Raw genomic sequence first — 24,622 nt, forward strand, 5'->3', positions numbered from 1 at the left:
TAGTACACAATAAGAAGCACATATGTAGCCAGCTATGTCTAGTGACTGATCAAAAATGTTGAGTCTTTTTATTAAAAATCTTTTCTTCCTTGTTAACTTTCTAACATATGTCATTTGTTTTCAGGTACTTGGAAACAAGCTGAAGTTAAATTTTATCCAGCATGTTAAACACCTGTAATCATCTGCAATAAAATCATCATGTCAAAAACTTGTCATCTTTTTTTGTTTTTGTTTCTTAATTATTATAATATCGAACAAAGAGTGTGGGCGTTGGTATGAGGTCATTATTAAAAAGACTACAGTAGATTTTGTGATGCTCAACACAAGCCAATACAAAAGTAAAACATTAAAAATAAATACTCATCACTAACACCCTTCTACCTGTCCTGTGATCCTCAGACTGTCTGTTACCTCGAAAACTGTTCTGTGATGAAATTGACAGTACCAGACAGAACAAAGTTAACCCGCTGTGTATAAAGTCACTTGTCACTTATGATTTTTGGATATGATATAGTGATAAAGTTATTTGACACTTATTTCCAACAAATAGACCAGGGGCTCAAGTGAGTCAGTTTCTCTACTGACCACTCATTATTTACCGCTGGCATCTTATTTAACACAGGGGTGCTGATCTCCAGTCCTGGAGGGCTGCAGTGGCTGCAGATTTTCATTCTAAGCATCTTCTTAATCAGAGAGCCATTTTTGCTGCTGATTAAATTGTTTTGCCTTAGTTTTAATTGACGTGATTTAGACCCCTTAGTTGTTTCTTTTCCCCTTAATGAGCAGCCAAACAATACTGAGATGCAAAATGAGCCACTACATAACCAGTTAACCTGAAAGGTAAAGGTCGCAGTCATGTTGATTTACTCAGGACACCAAAACATCTTGACGGTTGTCTTAGAAAAAACAGAAAACCAACAGTTTTCTGTAGCAGAATGAGAGCAGCAACAAGTCATGGTATTCAATAGCGGCTTTAATTTACAGCAAGAATCATCTTCTCATTAAGAAGCTGGCTGGAGTGAAATTGGTTGGAGTTTGAAGCTCTGATTTAGTTCTTTTTGGCTCGTTTCACATCTCATTTCTGTTTGCCTGCCATTTAATGAAGAAACAAATCAATTCACAGCACTGAACCCTTAACAACAGGGCTATTAAAATGAAGCGAAAAGGAGTTCATTAGCAGTGAAACTGATCGCTGATTAGGAAAAGGATTAGAATGAAAAGCTGCAGCCACTGTGGCCCACCAGGACCAGAGTTGGACACCCCTGATTTAACAGAAATAGTCATGCACAAAAAATGATTTACACAGAAATCTCCAAATGAGCATGTAATCAAGACAAAGGGTGGTCAGATGTCACATTTTCTAAAGATCTGTGTAACAGAGATGTTGGCTCCTACTGCCTTTGTACTATTTAGTGTGAGAGTTTTGACTTTTCAGCCATCTTTAGATCCTAGTTGTGTTCCAATTTATCATTCAATTGATCATAGGGTAGTTATTGTCACATGCACAGAGTACACACAGTTACTTGCATTTCTGATCAACATATGAAACATCGCCACCCCACAGATGCCACAATTAGTCAGGAAAACTACTTTAATTCAACACATCCTACTTCCTTACCTTAAACCCCTACTGTACATTGATGATAATATTAATTTAGTACAATCGTTCTGTAAATTATAACAAAGGTGAGGTGACTATATGTCCCAAATGATATAGCGTTCCTGAGGGGTGAGATCCATGGAGGGTGCAGTACAAAACTGAATTTCTGTGATGGCACTGCAAATCTCCCAGGTCAGTTATGGCTGAAATTAGATTATGGTTATTTTTTGGGAATGATCAGCCAAGATCCTCATGAAAGAGCTACACAATCTTCAAATAACTGTTTTGTGCCTCGTAATGATGGAATGATTTTACGATAAACGTATTAATCTTAAGGACAGAAGACACTTGTTCATTTTTTACACTGTAAATTTATCATTTTGACTGCACCGTCCCCTCAAAGTCACAGAGAGGAACCCATTCTCTGGAGTGTGAGTGCTCATCTAGAGAAGTGTCATGGCAGGTGAAAGAGTGTTCCATGTTGTCTGCCCTGAGTGGAACGTGGCAGAGTGCAGCAGCATAAACGTTTACAGATGACTTACATGGCAGTGAGGATTTCAATCTGTGACAAAGATATGAAGAAAGTTCCCTATTAGGGCCTCCAGAACACGGCTTATGTTGTGGCCACCATCTTTTAGGGTCACTCATGTGTACAACCAGCAGACTTAGGCCTGGATTTTATAAATAGAAATAAAGAAGCCTGTCATGTGGATGGTAGACGTGAAAAGTGGGCTGGTGGGTGCTGAAGCAGGATAGCTGTCCTGCCATGATCCGGTGGACGGTGTAAAGTTCTGGATTGTAATGTGCAAGCAATGAAGACAGGCAGCTCTTCTATTGTGTTTTTCATTTGGTCATGATCCGAAAAAATAATAAATAAATAAATAAGAACACAAAGTCAGTGGATCTTATGCACTGAAGCACACTCACTTTATGTGATGTTTAATTAATCCATGACTACATATTTTGTTTTCTGATTACATATGTGATTAGGATAATGGAAGTATTGGGGGAGATATGTAGGTACAGAGGACTTTGTAATAGTAGATATCTCGCTTAAGAACATTTACTGATTTTGCAGGATTGTGTCAAATATCTATTCAAAAATACATTAAAGATTTATATTTACAGATGGAGGGTCCAAGCAAAGAAGACATAAAGCAAAGGTAAGCATTTGTGAAACATATATTATGAAAAAAGAACATATGGCAAGAAATTAAAGTGTCTCTTGTTAGCATTACTAAAAGTTAGCTTTGTTAAAAACAAATAAAGTGTTTAAAATTGGAGAGATCTTCAGGCACAGAAAAAGCAGCAGGTGTCACTCTGCATGTCTGCACACAGTCCAGCATGGGTCTTTTTATTTTGGTTTGTTTGTAATTTTTACTGCCACCTTGTGGACAAAAAATGCCATATACATGCTGTAAATGTTCAGCTAAAATTTCTGAAATAGATGAGAGGAATAATGAAAAGTCAGTACTTGATACTTTAACACAAAAATATGAAAGCCTAGTGAGAAATAACATAAAACATCAATTGGAGAAAACCACCATGTAATAGCTGGGTGTATATGAAAGACAAAATATGATCAACATTTTACTGATCTCAGAGGAAATTAGTAGAATATCATTTTCATTCTCATAATTTTACAAATCTAAAAAAATTAGGAATATGAAATGCACCCTTCTGCCAGCATATTACAAAATGGGGATATGGTATCATTTATTAGCGATTTGGTGACCATTTGTCATTCTGTTTTATGCACACAGAATACCGGGCAGAGACGTTTCACAACTACAGGTTCAACCCCAGACCCCACTCACACTTTCTTCTTCTTCATTCGTCTGCTCCCATTAGGGGTTGCCACAGCGGATCATCTTCTTCCATATCTTTCTGTCTTTTACATCTTGCTTTGTTACACCCATCACCTGCATGTCCTCTCTCACCACATCCATAAACCTTCTCATAGGCCTTTATCTTTTTCTCTTCCCTGGCAGCTCTATCTATAGCATCCTTCTCCCAATATACCCAGCATCTCTCCTCTGCACATGTCCTGCCACCTCCAGCTGTCTCCTGCTTTCTGGTCAGTGCCACCGTCTCCAATCCATCCATATAATATAGCTGGTCTCACTACCATCTTATAGACCTTCCCTTTCACTTTTGCTGATACCCGTCCATCACAAATTACTCCTGACACTCTTCTCCACCCATTCCAACCTGCCTGCACTCTCTTTTTCACCTCTCTTCCACAATCCCCATTACTCTGTACTGTTGATCCCAAGTATTTAAACTCATCCACCTTCGCCAACTCTACTCCCTGCATCCTCACCATTCCACTGACCTCCCTCTCATGCACACACATGTATTCTGTCTTGTTCCTACTGACCTTCATTGCTCTCCTCTCTAGAGCATATCTCCACCTCTCCAGAGTCTCCTCAACCTGCGCCCTACTATTGCTACAGATCACAATGTCATCAGCAAACATCACAGTCCACGGGGACTCCTGTCTAATCTCGTCTGTCAACATGTCCATCACCACTGCAAATAAGAAATGGCTCAGAGCCAGTCCCTGATGTAATCCCACCTCAAACTTGAATGCATCCGTCACTCCTACCGCAGACCTCACCACTGTCACACTTCCCTTGTACATATCCTGTACAACCGTTACGTACTTTTCTGCCACTCCCGTCTTCCTCATATAATACCACAGCTCCTCTTGAGGCACCCCGTCATATGCTTTCTCCAGGTCCACAAAGACACAATGCAACTCCTTCTGGCCTTCTCTAAAGTTCTCAGAGCAAACATCACATCTGTGGTACTCTTTCTTGGCATGAAACCATACTTCTGCTCAGTAATCATCACCTCACTTCCTAACCTAGCTTCCACTACTCTTTCCCATAACTTCATGCTGTGGCTCATCAATTTTATTCCCCTGTAGTTACTGCAGTCCTGCACATCCCCCTTATTCTTAAATATCAGCACTAGTACACTTCTTCTCCACTCCTCAGACATCCTCTCACTTTACAAGATTCCATTAAACAATCTGGTTAAAAACTCCACTGCCATCTCTCCTAAACACCTCCATGCTTCCACAGGTATGTCATCTGGACCAACAGCCTTTCCATTCTTCATCCTCTTCATAGCTGTCCTTACTTCCTCTTTGCTAATCCGTTGCACTTCCTGATTCACTATCTCCACATCATCCAATCTCTTCTCTCTCTCATTCTCTTCATTCATCAGCCTCTCAAAGTACTCTTTCCATCTGCTCAACACACTCTCCTCGCTTGTGAGTACATTTCCATCTTCATTCTTTATCACCCTAACCTGCTGCACATCTTTCCCAACTTAGTCCCTCTGTCTAGCAAATCAGTACAGGTCTTTTTCTCCCTCCTTAGTGTCCAACCTCTCATACAACTCATCATACGCCTTTGCTTTAGCCTTCGCCACCTCTCTCTTCACCTTGTGCCTTATCTCCTTGTACTCTTGTCTACTTTCTGCATCTCTCTGACTATCCCACTTCTTCTTTGCCATCCTCTTCCTCTGTATACTCTCCTGTATTTCCTCATATCACCACCAGGTTTCCTTTTCCTCCTTACTCTTTCCAGATGTAACAACAAGCACCCTTCTTGCTGTCACCCTTACTACATCTGCTGTACTTTCCCAGCTGTCTGGTAACTCTTCACTGCCACCCAGTGCCTGTCTCACCTTCTCCCTAAACTCAACCTTGCAGTCTTCCTTTTTCAACTTCCACCATTTGATCCTTGGCTCTGCCCTCACTCTCTTCCTCTTCTTGATCTCCAATGTCATCCTACAGACCACCATCCTATGACGCTTAACTACACTTTCCCCTGCCACTTTCCCTTGACTTTGCAGTCTTCAATCTCCTTCAGATCAGCTCTTCTGCATAGGATATACAGTGCATCCGGAAAGTATTCACAGCACATCACTTTTTCGACATTTTGTTATGTTACAGCCTTATTCCAAAATGGATTAAATTCACTATTTTCCTCAGAATTCTACACACAACACCCCATAATGACAACGTGAAAAAAGTTTAGTTGAGGTTTTTGCAAATTTATTAAAAATAAAAAAACTGAGAAATCCCATGTACATAAGTATTCACAGCCTTTGCTCAATACTTTGTCGATGCACCTTTGGCAGCAATTACAGCCTCAAGTCTTTTTGAATATGATGCCACAAGCTTGGCACACCTATCCTTGGCTAGTTTCGCCCATTCCTCTTTGCAGCACCTCTCAAGCTCCATCAGGTTGGATGGGAAGCGTCGGTGCACAGCCATTTTAAGATCTCTCCAGAGATGTTCAATAGGATTCAAGTCTGGTCTCTGGCTGGGCCACTCAAGGACATTCACAGAGTTGTCCTGAAGCCACTCCTTTGATATCTTGGTTGTGTGCTTAGGGTCGTTGTCCTGCTGAAAGATGAACCGTTGCCCCAGTCTGAGGTCAAGAGCGCTCTGGAGCAGGTTTTCATCCAGGATGTCTCTGTACATTGCTGCAGTCCTCTTTCCTTTTATCCTGACTAGTCTCCCAGTCCCTGCCGCTCTAAAACATCCCCACAGCATGATGCTGCCACCACCATGCTTCACTGTAGGGATGGTGCCAGGTTTTCCCCAAATGTGACGCCTGGCATTCACACCAAAGAGTTCAATCTTTGTCTCATCAGACCACAGAATTTTCTTTCTCATGGTCTGAGAGTCCTTCAGGCGCCTTTTGGCAAACTCCAGGTGCGCTGCCATGTGACTTTTATTAAGGAGTGGCTTCCGTCTGGCCACTCTACCATACAGGCCTGATTGGTGGATTGCTGCAGAGATGGTTGTCCTTCTGGAAGGTTCTCCTCTCTCCACAGAGGACCTCTGGAGCTCTGACAGAGTGACCATCGGGTTCTTGGTCACCTCCCTGACTAAGGCCCTTCTCTCCCGATCGCTCAGTTTAGATGGCCGGCCAGCTCTAGGAAGAGTCTTGGTGGTTTCAAACTTCTTCCACTTACGGATGATGGAGGCCACTGTGCTCATTGGGACCTTCAAAGCAGCAGAAATTTTTCTGTAACCTTCCCCAGATTTGTGCCTCGAGACAATCCTGTCTCGGAGGTCTACAAACAATTCCTTTGACTTCATGCTTGGTTTGTGCTCTAACATGAACTGTCAACTCTGGGACCTTATATAGACAGGTGTGTGCCTTTCCAAATCAAGTCCGATCAACTGAATTTACCACAGGTGGACTCCAATTAAGCTGCAGAAACATCTCAAGGATGATCAGGGAAAACAGGATGCACCTGAGCTCAATTTCGAGCTTCACAGCAAAGGCTGTGAATACTTATGTACATGTGCTTTCTCAATTTTTTTATTTTTAATAAATTTGCAAAAATCTCAAGTAAACTTTTTTCACGTTGTCATTATGGGGTGTTGTGTGTAGAATTCTGAGGAAAATAGTGAATTTAATCCATTTTGGAATAAGGCTGTAACATAACAAAATGTGGAAAAAGTGATGCGTTGTGAATACTTTCCGGATGCACTGTAATCTACCTGTGTGCATCTTCCTCCACACTTGTACGTAACCCTATGTTCCTTCCTCTTCTTAAAATACGTATTCACCACAGCCATGTCCATCCTTTTGGCAAAATCCACTATCCTGTAACCTTCTTCATTCTTCTCCTTGACACCTTACCTACCCATCACCTCCTCGTCTCCACTGTTCCCTTCACTAACATGTCCATTGAAATCCGCTCCAATCACCAGTTTCTGTCCCTTGGGTACACTGTTCATCACTTCATCCAACTCACTCCAAAAATCTTCTTTCTCACCCATTGCACACCCAACTTGCAATGTATATGTACTAACAACATTCATCATCACACCTCCAATTTCCAGCTTCATAACCATTACTCTGTCTGACACTCTTTTCACCTCCAAAATACTCTTGACATACTGTTCCTACAGAATAACTCCTACCCCATTTCTCCTCCCATCCACACCATGATAGAACAATTTGAATCCACCTGGCCTTACTCCCCTTCCATTTAGTCTCTTGCACACACAATATATCAACCTTCCTTCTCTTCATCATATCTGTTTAACTCTCTCCCCTTACCAGTCATCCAAAAATATTCAAGTAATAGAAACATAGAAATAGCGGTATGGAGGTCATCAGGTAAGCTGATTTGTGTTTTCTATTAACTGCAGTAAAGTTTTGTATATCAATACATTTTTATTCACTATGGTGTGAGAAAGTGGCAACATGCTGCAGGCTGATCAGACATGCAAGTATTTCTCTGTACTCTTTACACATCCCAATACTACTACTACCACCCTGGGGAAAAAAGCTAAGACTATATAATTTGATTTATGCAGGTCATTACTGGTGTGTGTTCAGACCATAGTATGTGTATATACAGTATGTTTATATATATATATACATATATATTTATACAGTATATATGTAAATATATAATATATATACAGTGATCCCTTGCTATATCACGCTTCGACTTTCGCGGCTTCACTCTGTTGCGGCTTCACTCTGTCGCGATTTTTTCTCATACACGCTTACGTCACTACGCATGCGCTTTCTGAGAACTTTTATCTAAGCCCCACGATGGCTCCTAAACGTGCTGCTTTTTCTAAGCCTTCTGACAATGAAACTAAGCACCGGAGGAAGATGCTTACCATCCAGGAGAAGGTGAAACTCTTGGATATAATCAAAGATGGCAATACCCTACAAAAGCCTCCTCACGCATATGAAAAGACAGCACCAGCAACTGCCTATCAAGATGTTCTTCAGCTGCGCACCCAGACACCCACTGCTTACTCCTAATACTCCTTCAGCGGAAGAAGACAAAGACGCACTTGCTGAAGATACTGCACCACCTTGTCACGCTTGGGTCGCAGATTTGCACAGAGACACAGGAGGTTGTAGAAAAAAAAAAGAACTTTATTCAAAGCACTGCAAACAAACGTTTGTCTCTTTTCAAAAGTTTAAACGTGCTCCATGACAAGTCAGAGATGACAGTTCCGCCAGGAGCAGAGAATGTCTGAGAGAGAGAGAGAAACAAAACAACCAATTCCAAAGCTGAGAGGCGCTGCACAATACTTTTAAGTAAGCAGAGTACCGCGTGAGAGGTTTATCACGCGTTATAGTGCAAGTAAGAAGGGTAAGGAGCAATGTGAAGGTAGACTGTCAGCTGTTTTAGGGGTTTTCCCAGGGGCATCTGTGTCCTCTGAGGGTGAGATCAGCGCTCCAGCTTACAACCTGAAGACTCTCCTACTGAGCTCGTGCCTTCATAGGTTAGTGGTTGTGTGTAAGAACTGTGTGTGTGTGTAATTAAATGTACAGTACAATAATAATAATCTGATATTTGTAACGTCTAATATGTCCTATTTTCTCTTATTTTGTCTAATATATTGGGTAATACGAGTGTAATGGTGACTAAAGGGTGTTATTTCATGTCTAGAGGGCTCTAATAATGTTAAAAAACGTATTTAGAAGGTCGTAAACAGGTTTTCTATACTCTCAACTGCGAAAATATTCGATTTATAAATAAAGAATCCTACTTCGCGAAAATTCATTTACCGCGGTAGAGTCTGGAACTGATTAATCATGATAAACAAGGGTTCACTGTACTGTCAAAGATGTGACAAGAGAGACCAAAAAAGGTTTGGGGCAGCCTCCCATATAATTGATCCTGGCTGCAAAATGATTGAATTTTGTGTACAGGTATGTAGAGGTTGGAGTCCAAAACAGAACTAATTGGTGAGGTTGAGATGATGGGTTTTTAAAGTGAGGCAGAGGAAGTGAGGTAATTATGAGCGGAGCTGGAAGTGACATCATCGTGCTTGTGACCGGAAGTGGCATCATCTGGACTGGAACTTGCATCAATAGGATCCTGACTGGAAGTGACGTCATGGAGGCTATGCGGAATTTCCCATAATGGGCCTGCAGTGGAAAAAGAGAAAGGATCAGTGCACCTCACCACCCCATGGTCTGGTGTGGAATTACCTTCCTTCGAGCACTTTATCTGCCTCTCATGCGCACGTGTGTTACAATACATATATACACATATATACATTGTTCATATATTATAAATATATATATATATATATTTGCTATGTATATATATATATATATATATATATATATATATATATATATATATGAAACTGTATATATATACTTATATACTAGCCATGTAAGCCTGGGCTGTTTCCTACAAACTATTGAAATCATCAGAAAATAAACTGAACTGTAGAGATGTCAGGTAATTGAAAAAAACTACTCTGGGCATCTCTCTCTTCGGAGGATTCGATTTGCCGACATGCTCGCCTCGCTTGTGTATTAGCAGTGGGAGAAAAGGTAAAAGGGATACCGTTTTGCCGATATTAGTTGCTAAGTGACTTTGTCCTTCTTCTGAGGTTTTATTTTGCTGATGTGCTGGCCTCGCTTGTGTTATTAGTGGCTAAGTGAGTTGTCTGTTTCCTTGAAGGCGAAGCTCTTACCCTGACTCCACCTCTCACTTACATATTGTGGAAGCCGGCCTGGACACAGACAGGCGGACACGTTGACGTCACCCACAACACATTTATTATACATATTTCTATTATTTACAAGTCAATAAGTGCACCACAACACCCCCAAATACTCTCCCAAAGTCCTGGCCAACACGAATGCCTTTCTCTCCTCTTCAGGCCGCCTCTTTCCCTCTCCACCCGAGCTCTGTCCTTGTCCTCACCCGACTCCAGCTCCCAAATGGAGGGAGGCGGCCCCTTTTATCATCACCTGGATGTGCTCCAGCTGCTCCCCAGCAATCTTCCACCGGCACTTCCAAGTGTGGCAGAAGTGCCGGCTGCGCACCCGGAAGCACTTCGGGTGTCCCTGCTTTTCTTTCTTCCAGCACTTCCGGGTGTGGCGGAAGTGCTGAGGTCCAGGGCTCCAAAGGCATTGGTGACCACGGGCCCCTACAGGGTCGAGCTTCAAAGCTCCGTACCCGTGGTTCCCATAGCAACCAGGGTGGTCGTCCCCACGTGGTTACAAGCCCTCCTCCGGTCCTCCTGGGCGTCCCGGCTGGGTAACACCCCCAGCCGCGTGCCACACTATTTATGTAATTATTTAAAGAGTTTCTGTTCCTGCTGCATTCAGTTCCCAATCCAGGTGGTTCATCATGTGGTGGGTGCAGCAATGCGCCATCAGCACATGCTCCCAACCTCCTCCTCCTCTGTAATAAGCCAAATTGCCCTCTAGGAAAAAGTTCTATCTATCTATCTATCTATCTATCTATCTATCTATCTATCTATCTATCTATCTATCTATCTATCTATCTATCTATCTATCTATCTATCTATCTATCGTGACAGACGGCCATGGCCCTTTCCTGGCTGGGAGGCTGTCATAAAGGAAGGACTCGGGGAGCAGATGTGCACAGGGTACTGTCTCCCCCGGAGTTCTAGAGGGCGGTCTCCCTCAGTTGCAGCAGTGTCTTGGATTCTCTCAAGGCTCCAAGGGCTTTGGAGATGGCATAGCCCTGTTGGGTTCCGTGGAGGCCACCATGGGGGGGGCTGCAGAGCTCTACTTTGGGCTTCCACCACACCAGGGAGTGCTTCCAGATAATGCTAATAAGCCACCTGAAATACTTCCAGGTGCAGCATAAAAGGGACCACTTCACTTCACTCGAGGAGTTGGAGTTGGGAGGGAGTAGACAAAACCTGCTGGAGGAGTACTGGAGGTGGAAGAGAGAGAGAGAGAAAGAGAGAGAGAGAGAGAGAGAGAGAGAGAGAGAGAGAGAGAGAGAGAGAGAGAGAGAGAGAGAGAGAAAGAAAGAAAGAAGAAAGAAAGAAAGAAGAAAGAAAGAAGAAAGAAAGAAAGAAAGGCATTTTTTTTTGCTGTTTATTGTGCTTTACTGCACTGTGCTGAGTAGGTGGGAATGATTGAATAGTGTTTCCTACTAAATAAAGCCTCTGTATTACAGGGACAACATTTTGGGTTCCCAAAGTAGTCTAGTGTCTATTCCTGACAAAGTGGGATATGTGTGCAAAATGTTACTGAGATTGGACCAAGAATGTGGAATTGTACAAAGAACAAACACCTACACCCACATTGAGATTTATATGTTAGATTGCTTTTTTTAACAAACTAAGCAACAAATCAGCAGTGATGTTGCTTTCCTCCAAATAGTCCCAAAAGGGGATGAATACCCTGAAGTGGGAAGGTGAAATGTGAACGCAGCAGCAGTCCTACACCCCTAGATGTTAACTCATCAGTCTATACTGGTCCTGTGTTGGGACTGCGTGAGTGGGCCCTGTGGCTGACTGATGCCTCATCCAAGTTTACAGATCCCAAAAAATTTGAACAGGATTATGTGAGTATGAGAATATTATTCACCTTTCTTCATCATGCACACCTCATACAGTAACTGAGAAAATGTGAGAGGCTGTCTCATTTTTAGTGCTGACAGCTGGGGAGCTTGGTGGTGCAGCGGTTACAGCTGTTATCTCACAGCTTGAGGAGATGAGGTTCAAATCCTGGTCTGGCCACAATCTGTATGGGTTTTGCATGGTATTCAAGGTTGCCTCCTACACAGAGTGCCTATAAAAGTATTCACCACTTGGACTTGTTCACATTTAATTATTATTGTACGACATTAAATCAAAGTGGATTTAATTTGGCTTTTTTGACAATAATAATGACTCTTCAATTCAAAGTGAAAACAGTGGTCTAAAACACAAAATAATTGAAGTATTAATTATTACACACCTAGATCCTCACAGATGCAGCCAATACGTTTTCTCAGAGTGACATAATTAGCTAAATGGACATCACCTGTTTGGGGTTTCAGTTTACTGCAGTATAAATGCCTCTGATCTGGAAAGTCCAACCTGTGGTGAGTCAGTATGGTGGGCTAACCTACACAATGAAAAAGAACAGTCCAAGCAACTCTGTGAAATGGTGACAGAAGTCAGGGGATGGAGACAAGAAAATATCCAAATCACTGCATAAATCACTCATTAAGAAATTGTAAATCTGCCTAGAAAACTGAGTGATTCTGCAAGAAGACAACTAGTGAGGGAGGCCACCAAGAGACCAATGAGAACTCTGCTACAGCAGTGGGATTGGAGAGACTGTGAAGACAAACAACAACAGCTGCCCAGGTGCTTCATCAGTCATAGCCTTATGGGAGAGTGGCAAAGAGAAAATCACTGTTACAAAAACACACACACAGAAGGTACATGGGGGACTCTCAAGTCAGCGGAAAGTATATTCAACCAGTACAGTACATGCCACGTTTGAACGGTGCACATTGTCAAAATCTAACCATCTCCACTGCAAAGAATGGTGATGGAAGCATCATGCTGTTGGTCTGTTTCTCTGCTGCAGGCCGTGGAAAGCTTGTGAGGGTAGTGGGTAACATGATAGCAGCAAAATACTGGGAAATTCCGGAGGAAAACTTGATTTCTTTTCCATCAAAACAACAACTACCTCAAGCATACAGTCAAAGCTACCCAGGAGTGGCTTAAAAACAACAATGTTAATGTCCTGGAGTGGCAGGGTTAGAGTCCAACTGAGAATGGGAGGCCAGACTTGAAAAAGGCTGTTCATTCACAATCCCCATGCACTGTGTCACACATGTGGGTCACTCTCCAGGCTCATCTGAGATCGGCACTACCACCCCAGGTCGAGAGGGGGCGCTGATGCTAACCTTCTCCTCTTTTGTTCCCTCTGTGGCACAGAGAAGATGCCCACTGAGGGAAACTGACTCCAGCCCTTCTGGTCCTCCGCCTATAAATCTGCCAGAAGGAGGCAGTCACAGGCAGGAACTTGCAGTTCTTTAATCAATCACACAATAGACAGAGCCGAAGCTGTTTTGCTATGGAATGGGGAAAAATGGCCAGATGTGCAAAACTGATAGAGAGACTTTGTGCTACACAAGACTGGTTCCTACATTGCACCCGATGCTCCTCAGTCTCTGTCAGTGCGTTCAAGTTTAACAATCTGAGCAAGCAGATTATCCACAGGCCTCACAATCCACTAACTAAATTCCATTTTCCACCAGTAGGTTATCAATAGCCTGACCTTGTCCTGACAATGGTGGGAGATGAGCAGGAAGTAACTTGGCACAAGAACCTGTGGTAAAGTGAGGTCCGTGGCTCATTGATGTTTTAAATAAACAATTGCTGCATTTCGTGTGGGAGGGTCGTGGTAGCGTGGCGATGCAGGAGCAGATGGCCCTGCACTTAGTGCACAGGTGCAGGATCACCCACACCCCTAACTGATGCCGGGAAATATTGATTGCTGTAGCTGTGCCATGTGACTGCATTTAAAAAGGTGAGTGCGAAAGGAGAAAAAGGAATGAATTAAAGAAAAGGTTTAAGGAAGAAAAAGAAGAAGAAAGGCAGAAGTAAGAGAGAGAGCTGGTGCGAAGAAAGGAAGCAGACAGACAGGTATGGAGCCCCAGGGAGGAGTGTGTGCGGCCAATGCTCAAGAGGGGGCTGAACATTGGGCTCAGGAATGTGCTCTCACCGGGAGGAGCGGACAGATTGGCAGCAGTGGCAGGACAGGGCGCTAGTGCTGAGAGGAGCCAATGGATTGGCAGCGGTATGAGCGGAACATGGCACAGTGTCGCCCCCATGGAACACTGAGGAAGTGGTGACAGGGACACGAGCCAGGACAAAAGGTTGTCTGTGTCTGCTGGTTGACTTCTCCTTGGTCTACAAGATCTGGGAAGTGGTTAGACAAGGAGGAGTCGGTTTTAAAGGGGCACCGAGGCTCATGTTTTTAGAGAAATTTCCTGCCTGTGTTTTAACCTCTGATTTTAATGGATTTACTTTATTTGAATTTTAACCTCCACCTCACCTTTGTTTTTATGGATTATTTATTTATGGAACATTTAGAGCACTGCACTTTTTGAACACTGTTGCTTCTTGTGTGTCTGTCCTTATCTGCCACGTTCATCTTGGTTATGGTACTGATGGTGTTGGGTTCAAGAGGCTCCCCCATTATAGGAGAGGGAGCAAAGAGCTGACCCACACCATCACAACCCCCGTCCAAGGATACAGTAAGTAACTTGCAAACTCGATTAGCTGTGGTCAGTTTAGGATTGACCCCTTTATCTCACACTTGTTATTAAACAATGCCAAATAATAGGATAACATAATCAAAGAATGTAAAATACTGTAAGAGATGTTCTGTGTGACAGGCAACTGTGGAAGGTGTTAAGGAATGGCAGGTGTGTTAACGAAATGTACACTTGCTTGGTGCTATTGTTCATGTGGATGTCGATTTAAAGCTAAAGTCCAATAGTCTATAATACTATGTCATATTTTTTAAAATTTGTAACATTCTTCTTCATCTTTTCCTACTTCTGTGTGAGGCTGATGTGCTTGATCAACCTTCTCCAAACACCTCCTCCCCAGTCAGATCCATCTTCTTTTACTTTACCCATCCACCTCCGCTTTGGCCTCCCTCACGTTCTCTTCCCCTGTTCTTCCATTCCCATCACTCTTTTGCTCATATACTCATTGTCTCTCCTCATCACATGTCCATACCACCTCGCCCTACTTTCCTGTACTTTTTTATTTATTTCTTATTCTGTCCTTTTTTGTAACTCCACACATCCATCACAACATTCTCATTTCTGCCACATTAAACTTCTGCTCCTGTGCTCCATTTTCTGCTCATGTCTCAGCTCCATACATCACTGCTGGTCTTACCACTGTCTTGAAAACTTTGCCTTAATTCTTCAATCACACAATACTCCTGATACCTTCTTCAAATTATTCCACCCACTCTGTATATACAATTTTCCATCTTGGGTTGCCACTGATCGTAGCTATTCAAATGTATCTACTCTTTTCAGTAGTTCTGCCTGCAGGTTAACTTCTGAATCCTGGTCATCATGAAACCCCAAATAGGAGGAAAACAGAATATATATCTTCAACCCTCTATCTTCCAAAGCCCTTCTCCTTTCTTCCAATTTCCTCTTTTCTGGTACTACATAATACAATGTCATCAGCAAAAAGCATGCACCAGGATGATTGGTCTTTTTCCCCATGACTCAATACATTCATAACCAGATCAAAGAGGAAAGAACTTAAAGTAGATCTCTGGTGCAGACCTACTCTACCTGGGGTCTGGTCTGTAATGCCAGCACTGCTTTTAAACCCGAGTCCTCACTCCCTCTAACATATCCTGGACAATCCTCATATACTTCTCTGGTACTCCTTTAATTCTCATACATCTCCAGACCTCTTAACGTGGCACTCTATCATAAGCCTTTTCCAAATCAATAAACACTACATGTAAGCCATTCTGTTTTTCTTGATGCTTGTCTAAGTACTGTCTCAATGTAAAGACTGCATCAGTCGTTCATCTCCCTGGCATAAAACCAAACTGTTCCCCCCTATGCTGGTCTCTTCCATAAACCTCTTCTCTATAACCCTTTCCCAAATTTTCATTTTAAAAACTTTTAACATTGCATGGGTTATACTACCAAAAATGTGTTTCCTACCACTGATTATTTTCTTTTCCGTCTCTTTTTCTCAGCTTACATAGAGCACCTTAAATATGTTTCCTGGCTGTACAAGCTGTGTATTTTTATGTCAGGTGCTCATAAGTGTGTACTCTTACATTGTTATAACTGATAAGTTCCCCCATGGCGGGTGTCACAGTCAAATTCAATCAAGCCCATGTGCTTCACAAAGGTGACATTCAGACAGTCCATTGTCTCCCAGAATGCTCAGATCTGTGCTTACTTTGAAGCTTCTGTTCATATGAGAGAGCATGATGGTGTGTTATTTAACTTTTCGTTTTCAAAACGTTTCATTGACTGCTAATTTACAGGTATATACACTCTGGTGACACAAAAAGGGTAAAAAGTTTAGGGAAAAGTACATTGAGAAAAGCAAAAAAATAAATATCAAAATCCACATTTTTGTTATAACAACAGATGTACTGTAACTATCCTTAAAAAAATTCCACCGACTACCTAAAACGTATCAAAAAAGAAAATCAAACACATCAGAATCCTTGTACAAGATAACAAACAAGCAGTGTTTTATTATTCTTTTTATATTACAGCCTAAAAAGCAACAGTATTTTAACAGGATTCAGCAGAAACAGCCTTCTGATTAGAGTGGCGGTCAAAGTCGGATCGCTTTTAATGCCCTGCGTGGTACAGAATACTATACATGTTAGCTCTTAGTGTTTAGGTTTTTTACAATAAGGCAATATCTTTGCAACACAATATAATAAATACATATACAGGTACTTGTCGACTTACGACCGCGATTGGTTCCGACTGACTGGTTGTAAGTCGATCTGGACGTAAGTCGGCCTATGTTAATTTAAGGTAAGAATATTAGACTGGGTAATAATATTGTAATCATCTTAAAGTAATATTTTATCAACATTTTCTTACTTTCTAAGACAAACACAGCATACTACAGTACAATTTGTTTAATATGTGGAAAACGTACAAAACAAGAAATACTGTACTGTACATTTAATTCCTGGCACCACTGGTGCTTGGCTGCGGGTTGTCGATATCGCCTTCATCAGATCAGGCGAGGCTGCGGACGGGGTGATGGGAGGAGTTGCTCTTTTCATAAACATAGTGAGCTTCGTCTGAATTGTTTGTTTTTTTTTTCTCTTCATAAATTTCGCAATAAGGACGAAATGTGTTGCGTGCCATCCGTTCAATCCTCGCAAATCTTTCAATATTTGGGTCCATTTTTTCAAAATGAGCGAGGAGTTTATTCAGTAGATAAATCTTCTGACAATCCCTTTGTGGTGAACATTCTTTGTGGCACCTCCTCCTCTTCGTCTTACTCCAATTCTCTTGTTTCTTCTTCCGCCACTCTTTCTTCTTCCAATTCTATCAGCTCTTCATTCATAAGTTCACCTGATTCCCGGTCTAGCAACTCCTCGACATCTTCCATTTCACATTCCAATGAAAGGTCTTTTGACAGTTTCACTATTTCTTCACGAATCTCATCAAGTTCTTGTTCACTGTTAAATCCAGCAAAAGTATTTACATAACGCTTAACACACTTCTTCCATACGCCATTCATACACTGTGAGTCGACATTTCTTGCGGGGAGGGCTTGTTTTCTCTGATCTGAGTTCACCTCTGTTATAGCGCGTCTTTATTTGAAAAGAGCAGTGTCAGATCGGGGCGAGCGTGAACGCTAACTTTGACAAGCACTATAAATTTACAATGGTTGTTACAGACGTAAATCAAATGTATGTTTTTATTGTATAATATTAACAATAACAGCAGCTCTCTACTCAAAGCGGTAAACTCGAGAAGCTGCTAGCATCGAACCCAGAAGCTCTTGATTGGGAGTCAGCAGTTGTGTGTGGGAACTGTTAACATTTGAATGTGATGATTGTATATAAAACTTGTGCACGAACGAGACTGGGATAACTGTGGATGTGGATGTGAGTGGTGTGTGTGACTGAGAATGACTGGTGTGAAGCCTGAAGTCGAAATATCAAATAAACACTTTCACAAGTACAAGTATAACAGAACAAGTGCGCTTTTATTCAAGAAGAAAAAAGAAAGCAGGTTGCGGTAAGCAGTTGATGCGACTGCTTGCGTAGTGCAATCCTAAGAACTGCCCAATCAAGAGCTTCTGGGTTTGATGCTGGCAGCTTCTCAAGTTTGCCGTTTTGAGTAGAAAGCTGCTATTAGTGTTAATATTATAGGGTTATATGTTAGGGTTATATTATTATCGAAAATTGCCAAAACAACAAGACACAAACACATGTGGGGCAACACTGCTGCGTATATTTTTACTGCTGCATAGCGAGACTTGAGAGTGCGGGAAACTGGCGCTGCCAACAGCTGGCGGGGGAAACAGTCAAACGCGTCGTAAAGTCGAACAGTCGTAACTTGCATAGGTCGTATGTCGACGAGTACCTGTATATATATATATATATATATATATATATATATATATATATATATATATACTTTATGTACGTGTCTATATTCTGTATATACACATACATTTCAATTTATACTTATATTTAGTATATAGTTACTTGCAGGTTCAACCAAATATACAGCTGTAAAAGATACAGAACATTTTGAAAACAAAACAAAGCTATAAATCAACACTCAAAAACATAATAAAAAACAAATGACACTGGTGTTTAATACAATTGGCAACAAAGCAGAAATAATTAGTACATTTAAGATGTCAAGATTAAGGGTGATGACATCAGTGGGGTAGCAAAGTAAATATTCATCCTTCCCTGTAACATTCACTCCAGTTTCAAAAGTTCCACATCAAAGATGAGGGTAGCGTTAGGTGGGATGACCCCTGGGTGTCCTGTGCTTCCATAAGCAACATCTGGTGAGCAGGTTAGCTTGGCACGTTGTCCCAAACTCATCTGGAAATAAGAAGATGAAAATAATTAAAGTTATACTTGAAATCTTAAACCTATAAATCTGTGCCAAACTTTTGATCGAAAGTATCTTTCCAGCTAATAACATATTTTGTATTCCTGTGAGATGTGAATCCCAGTTTGGATGCTGTCTTTGTGGAGTTGGCACATTCTCCTTGTGTTTTTCTTTCCACATCCCACAGAGCAGATACTGTAAGTGACTTTACATTGGACGGGTAGGAGTGAGCGTGGGTTTCAGAGTAAGTGTGCCCAATGGCAGACTCAGCGCTAATTCAAGGTAGGCCTCTGCCTTGTACCGGTGTTAGTGGGATAGGCTTCAGCTCTCTGTAAACTTATATTAGAATTAGCAAGTTCAGACATGGATGAATTCATTATTACTTTTCCTTTTCCTTTTTCATTCTTTTAGTGACTACAGGTGAGGTTGGCTATGTAGGACGACCATTATATTGAAAGATTCACCTGATAACTTTGCTCCCGCTTTTACCACCACAGTCCAATCCTAACAATTTGGCTGCCTCTGAATTGGTAAAATGCTTAAGTCTTGCAGTATTCTCCACCGTCACTCTTGAATAAACACCACAATTTTAGATACCTTATCTAAAGGGAACAAGTCACACCTTTTGATAAAGGACTGATAAATTGATGGACACTTTGGAAAGTTTTCATAATTTGGCACTGGATTATGATTACATTTTTTTGTCCCATCATGATGATGGAGATGTGGCCACAGGAGGAATTATATGGACTTAATTGTATAGACTGAAATCCTGAACTGACATTAGTGGAATTGATTAACTTGGATAAAAAAATGCACTTTGCTTTAGCATTACTTTTTTGATGTGGTTAATGGTTAACAATTACATGCTTTTTTAATTAGAAAATGGTCTGATGTGAAATCCTTTCACATATAGGATTTGAATATTAATTATTGACTGAGCATTTATAATAAGAATAAGAAAAAGGCATGACTCGGCACAGTTGTTTTCACATGACCACAAGGAAAAACAAACACCCCGACTCCTCAAAATCTATTCCAAGATATGAGCTTCAGTCATAAGTTGAAGTCTCCATTTGGACTTTCCAATGGAGGCTGAGGTGTTTGATGCCTCTATAAATGAAACACATCCCCTTGGCCTCCTTTTTAAAAGACTGGGAATGCCACTGCATTTGGCCAGTCCTGAGGCACTGTTCCTTTATCCCCGCAAGTTAACTTGAACACCCCTAAACTATCCAGTTACTTATTTGCTAAATTCAGTAGGATTTTGTCAGATTGTCAAAGGTCCAACTCATAATCATTACCACACATTAGATTTAATTATAACTTAAAAAGTTGAAATTCAAAATTTAAATATTACTCCATTAAATTAAGTTATTTCTGATCACTACTTAATTACATTTGATTTAGTCCTGCCCTTGCCAACACACTCACAGATTAGAAAAAGACATCTAGATTGTAATTCTGCTTCAAAATTTATAGATACTTTGAGTAAGTCGAGGGTAATTGTGGAAAACCATTTATATCAGTTAACATCACCTTGAGAGATGCTCTGGATGCAGTGGCTCCCCTTAAAACAAAAGTGATCAAAGCACATAGAAACTCTCCCCGGTTTAATGAAAACACTTGAGCTCTTAAATTAGAGTGTTGAAAACTGGAATACAGATGGAGAACAACAAAGCTACATGTCTTTCAAATTGCATGGACAAAGAGTGTTAAAAATATAAAAAAGCTCTCTATAAAACTCGCTCAGATTACTATTCTACAATAATAGATAGCAACAATAAAAATCCTCAAGTACTGTTTAGAACAGTGGCTAAATTAACAAATGGGAATTCAGATCTACAGTGCAAAATACCAACAGATATTAGCAGTACAGACTTTATGAACTTCTTCAATGAGAAAATTAAAAACAAAAGATCCCAGATTTCAGCATCACAGTAAAAACCGCAAACTAGCTTAGCAGACCTTGTCTCACATTGCATTCAGCACTTTAATAATTTTAATCCTGTAACTGAGCAGGAAGTCTTAACTTTAATTTCTAAAATGAAGCCCACTACTTGTTCCCTAGATCCAGTGCCAACAAAACTAGTAAAAAGTGCAATGGATGTTCTTGCAGCGCCTATTCTAAACATTATCAATAGTTCATTATTGCATGGCACAGTACCTGATGCACTAAAAGTGTCAATCATTAAACCATTACTTAAAAAGTCAGACCTAGACCCACACATACTTAATAATTATAGACCTATTTCAAATTTATCCTTTCTCTCTAAAATACTAGAAAAAGTAGTCGCCAATCAGCTTCAGTCACACCTTACGCATTACAATTTATCTGAGAAATTCCAGTCTGGTTTTTGCACTGGTCATAGTACAGTAACGGCACTAACGCGGGTTGTAAACACCATTCTGATATACTCTGATGAAGGAAACTCCACTGTAATTATGTTGTTAGACTTAAGCGCAGCATTTGACACCATTGACTATTCTATTTTACTGCACAGGCTTGAAAATGATGTTGGCCTTACAGGCACTGTGCTTGCATGGTTTAGTTCTTATTTATCAAATCGATTCCAATATGTACAGAAATGTGCTGACAGTACTCCATCATTATACACAAAAGTTCAATATGGTGTCCCGCAGGGCTCAGTACTGGGACCTTTACTGTTTTCAGTATACATGCTTCCGCTTGGATCTATCATTAGGAAACATAATGTTAATTTTCACTCGCATCCAGATGACACCCAGTTATACCTTTCATTTAGATCAAATGAAGTTTCTCCGATGTTGTCTTTAATTAGTTGTGTTAGTGAATTAAAGGAATGATGGATGAGAACTACTTGTCTTTAAACACAGATAAAACAGAGATGTTAATTGTTAGAGGGAATGACGCTGATCACAACAATATTTTGTCATCATTTAACTCAGTTAGAATCACCATTAATTTTACTGAATCAGCCCGCAATCTAGGAGTTATCTTTGACTCTAGCATGTCATTTAAAGTGCACATTACAAAGTTGTCCAAATCATGTTTCTTCCATCTTAAAAATGTTGGGAAATTAAGGCATTTTCTAAATAAACAGGATTCTGAGAAATTAATTCATGCATTTATTTCTAGTAGGATTGACTACTGCAGTGCTGTGTTCAGTGGATGTTCAAACTGTTCTTTATACAGCCTCCAGTTAATCCAAAATGCTACTGCAAGAATTATTACAAGAACAAGAAAATACAAACACATTACTCCAGTTCTTAAATCCTTACACTGGCTCCCGGTTAAGTTTAGGGCAGATTTCAAAATCCTCCTTTAAACATATAAAGCATTAAATGGCCAAGGTCCGGCTTACTTGTCCGAACTCTTCATGACTTACAAACCAGAATGTACATTATGATCTCAAGATGCCGCTCTGCTATTGATTCCAAGGATTAATAAAATAACAGTGGGAGGTCGAGCTTTTAGTTATAGGGCCCCTAAACTGTGGAATGGTCTGCCTGCCACTGTAAGAGATGTCCCTTCGGTCTCAGCTTTTAAATCCCGGCTGAAGACTCACTACTTCAGTTTAGCATATCCTGACTAGAGCTGCTGAGTAACTGTACAGACTGCATTTCTGTTGTTAGTCATTAGCACTAAAACATAAGCAACATGATAGTTATAATTTTTTACTAACCATCACCTATTCTGTTTCTCTTCTCGGCATTCAAATGTGGCACTTGGTGCCATGGCCCACCTGCCAACTTGTTTTGCCTGCCTAGGGTAAAGTCATCCCTGATGGAGGATCGCAGGAATCGTGGGGTCCTTTCATCGGATTGGCTGGCCCAGCGCTGTTTCAGCTGTGGAATGGCCAAATGGGGGAGGCAGCTTGATGGCCGAGGTCTTCAGGACTCTAAACAAATCCAAATCATATTATGTGATATCATCTACTGTTAAATTCTGCTCCATACTTGTAAATTTTTTACTTTTTATACTGTATTGAGGATTTGTTTTGTTCTGTGTATTGTATTGTACTGACCCCCTTCTTTTTGACACCCACTGCATGCCCAACCTACCTGGAAAAGGGTCTCTTTTTGAACTGCCTTTCCCAAGGTTTCTTCCATTTTTTCCCTACAAGGGTTTTTTGGGAGTTTTTCCATGTCTTCTTAGAGAGTAAAGACTGGGAGGCTGTCAAGAGGCAGGGCCTGTTAAAGCCCATTGCGGCACTTCTTGTGTGATTTTGGGCTATACAAAAATAAATTGTATTGTATTGTAAATTGTATAGTGTTTTGTAGCCTACTTAGCATTATGTTTACCCCCAAGAAAAACAAGTCTAAAGTCTAAGTCTAAAGGCCACCACTTATTGTGTTACTGTAGGCTACCACCATGCAAAACTTAATGACTTCCACATTGCCCCGACACGAACATTGACAGTGGCAGCATTATGAACAGTACTTAGTGGGCTTTCTTGTCCTTCTACTCAGTCACAATCATTTTGTCTTTTTGTCACACATCTACCATGGTGAACCTTCAGGGGACTGAGTTCACTAGACATGTCACAGTGGCTCGGTCATAGTGTACCGTATGCATCAGCTTCACAGTCCATTTCAATATCTGATGATCAATTCACATTACCATCACTATCACTTGATTCAACTAATGGTTCAGAGTTTTAGTTTGTTCTAAAACTGTCTTTACAGCTTTTTACACCCCATTGTGTTTTGAATGCTCAGCCCCACTCATGAATATTGATGAGATACCTTAGAGTGGAAAAAAACAGAAATATTCGTGATTTTTTTTAAATTACTTTATCAATTGTTAATCTATGATTGTAAATGCATTAGTTATTACTTTTTCACTGGTAGCCATCAACTTTTGTTACCTGTCCTACTACACTTGCTGAACAAACAGTCCCTAGCCTAATGTTACTCGATTATGTTTACCTCTCTTGTAAGTCGCTTTGGATAAAACAGTGTAGCGGACCGGTGCCGCTAAGATTCACGCCGTCAAGATGACGGTGATTTATTTATTTTTTATAGTGGATCCCTGGGACGTTTCCAGCCTTGGCTCGACCTGCACACACTCACAACAGAGACAAAAATACAGCATACTGGGGAATAACTAACAATTAAAGAATGTAATGCAATTAAATCATATAAATGAAACCAATAATACCACCCCAGAACCCCTACAGTGATTTTACATCAAACATATAAACACAAACAACTCTACACAGCAAAGTCAATGGAAACAACACCAGATGAAATGAAAGATGATGATAGTGAGTCCAGAGATCTGCACGCTGCAAGGGAATGAAAAACAGTCCTACCGGTAGCCACTGTAAGGGTGAAGATGGATGGATGGTTCAGGAGCGCTCCTTTTCTTGTGGGGAAGCCAATGAATCCATAATCAATCCTCAGGACACAGGTAGACAGAAGACAATCCAGACCCCAACAACGAATACAATCCAGGACACAAAACTAATTACGGCTTAAACAACAGAAGGCAGTCTCATAGGTAAACGGAACACAAAATACAACAACAAAACACTTTTTTCTCCTTTGGCCACCTGCCCTCCTTTTAAACTCCTTTGACCAACTTTGACCCCAACAGCCCCTGCAGGGACTGCTGGGAGATGCAGTTTTCACTAATAG

General features: G+C 40.9%; 1 protein-coding gene across 1 annotated transcript in view; it reads right to left on the reverse strand.

Moving 5' to 3' along the window:
* Window positions 1–18,724: 18,724 nt before the first annotated feature.
* Window positions 18,725–24,622, reverse strand: part of fkbp1b (FKBP prolyl isomerase 1B) — a 115,173-nt gene continuing 109,275 nt past the window's right edge. Inside the window, exon 4 of the mRNA XM_028791954.2 lies at window positions 18,725–18,990. Coding sequence (XP_028647787.1) covers window positions 18,862–18,990 — 129 coding nt within the window. The 3' untranslated portion in view covers window positions 18,725–18,861. The remainder of the gene's footprint in view (window positions 18,991–24,622) is intronic.

The sequence above is a fragment of the Erpetoichthys calabaricus genome, chromosome 3 (genome assembly GCF_900747795.2).
Source record: "Erpetoichthys calabaricus chromosome 3, fErpCal1.3, whole genome shotgun sequence".
In the NCBI taxonomy this organism is placed as follows: Eukaryota; Metazoa; Chordata; class Cladistia; order Polypteriformes; family Polypteridae; genus Erpetoichthys; species Erpetoichthys calabaricus.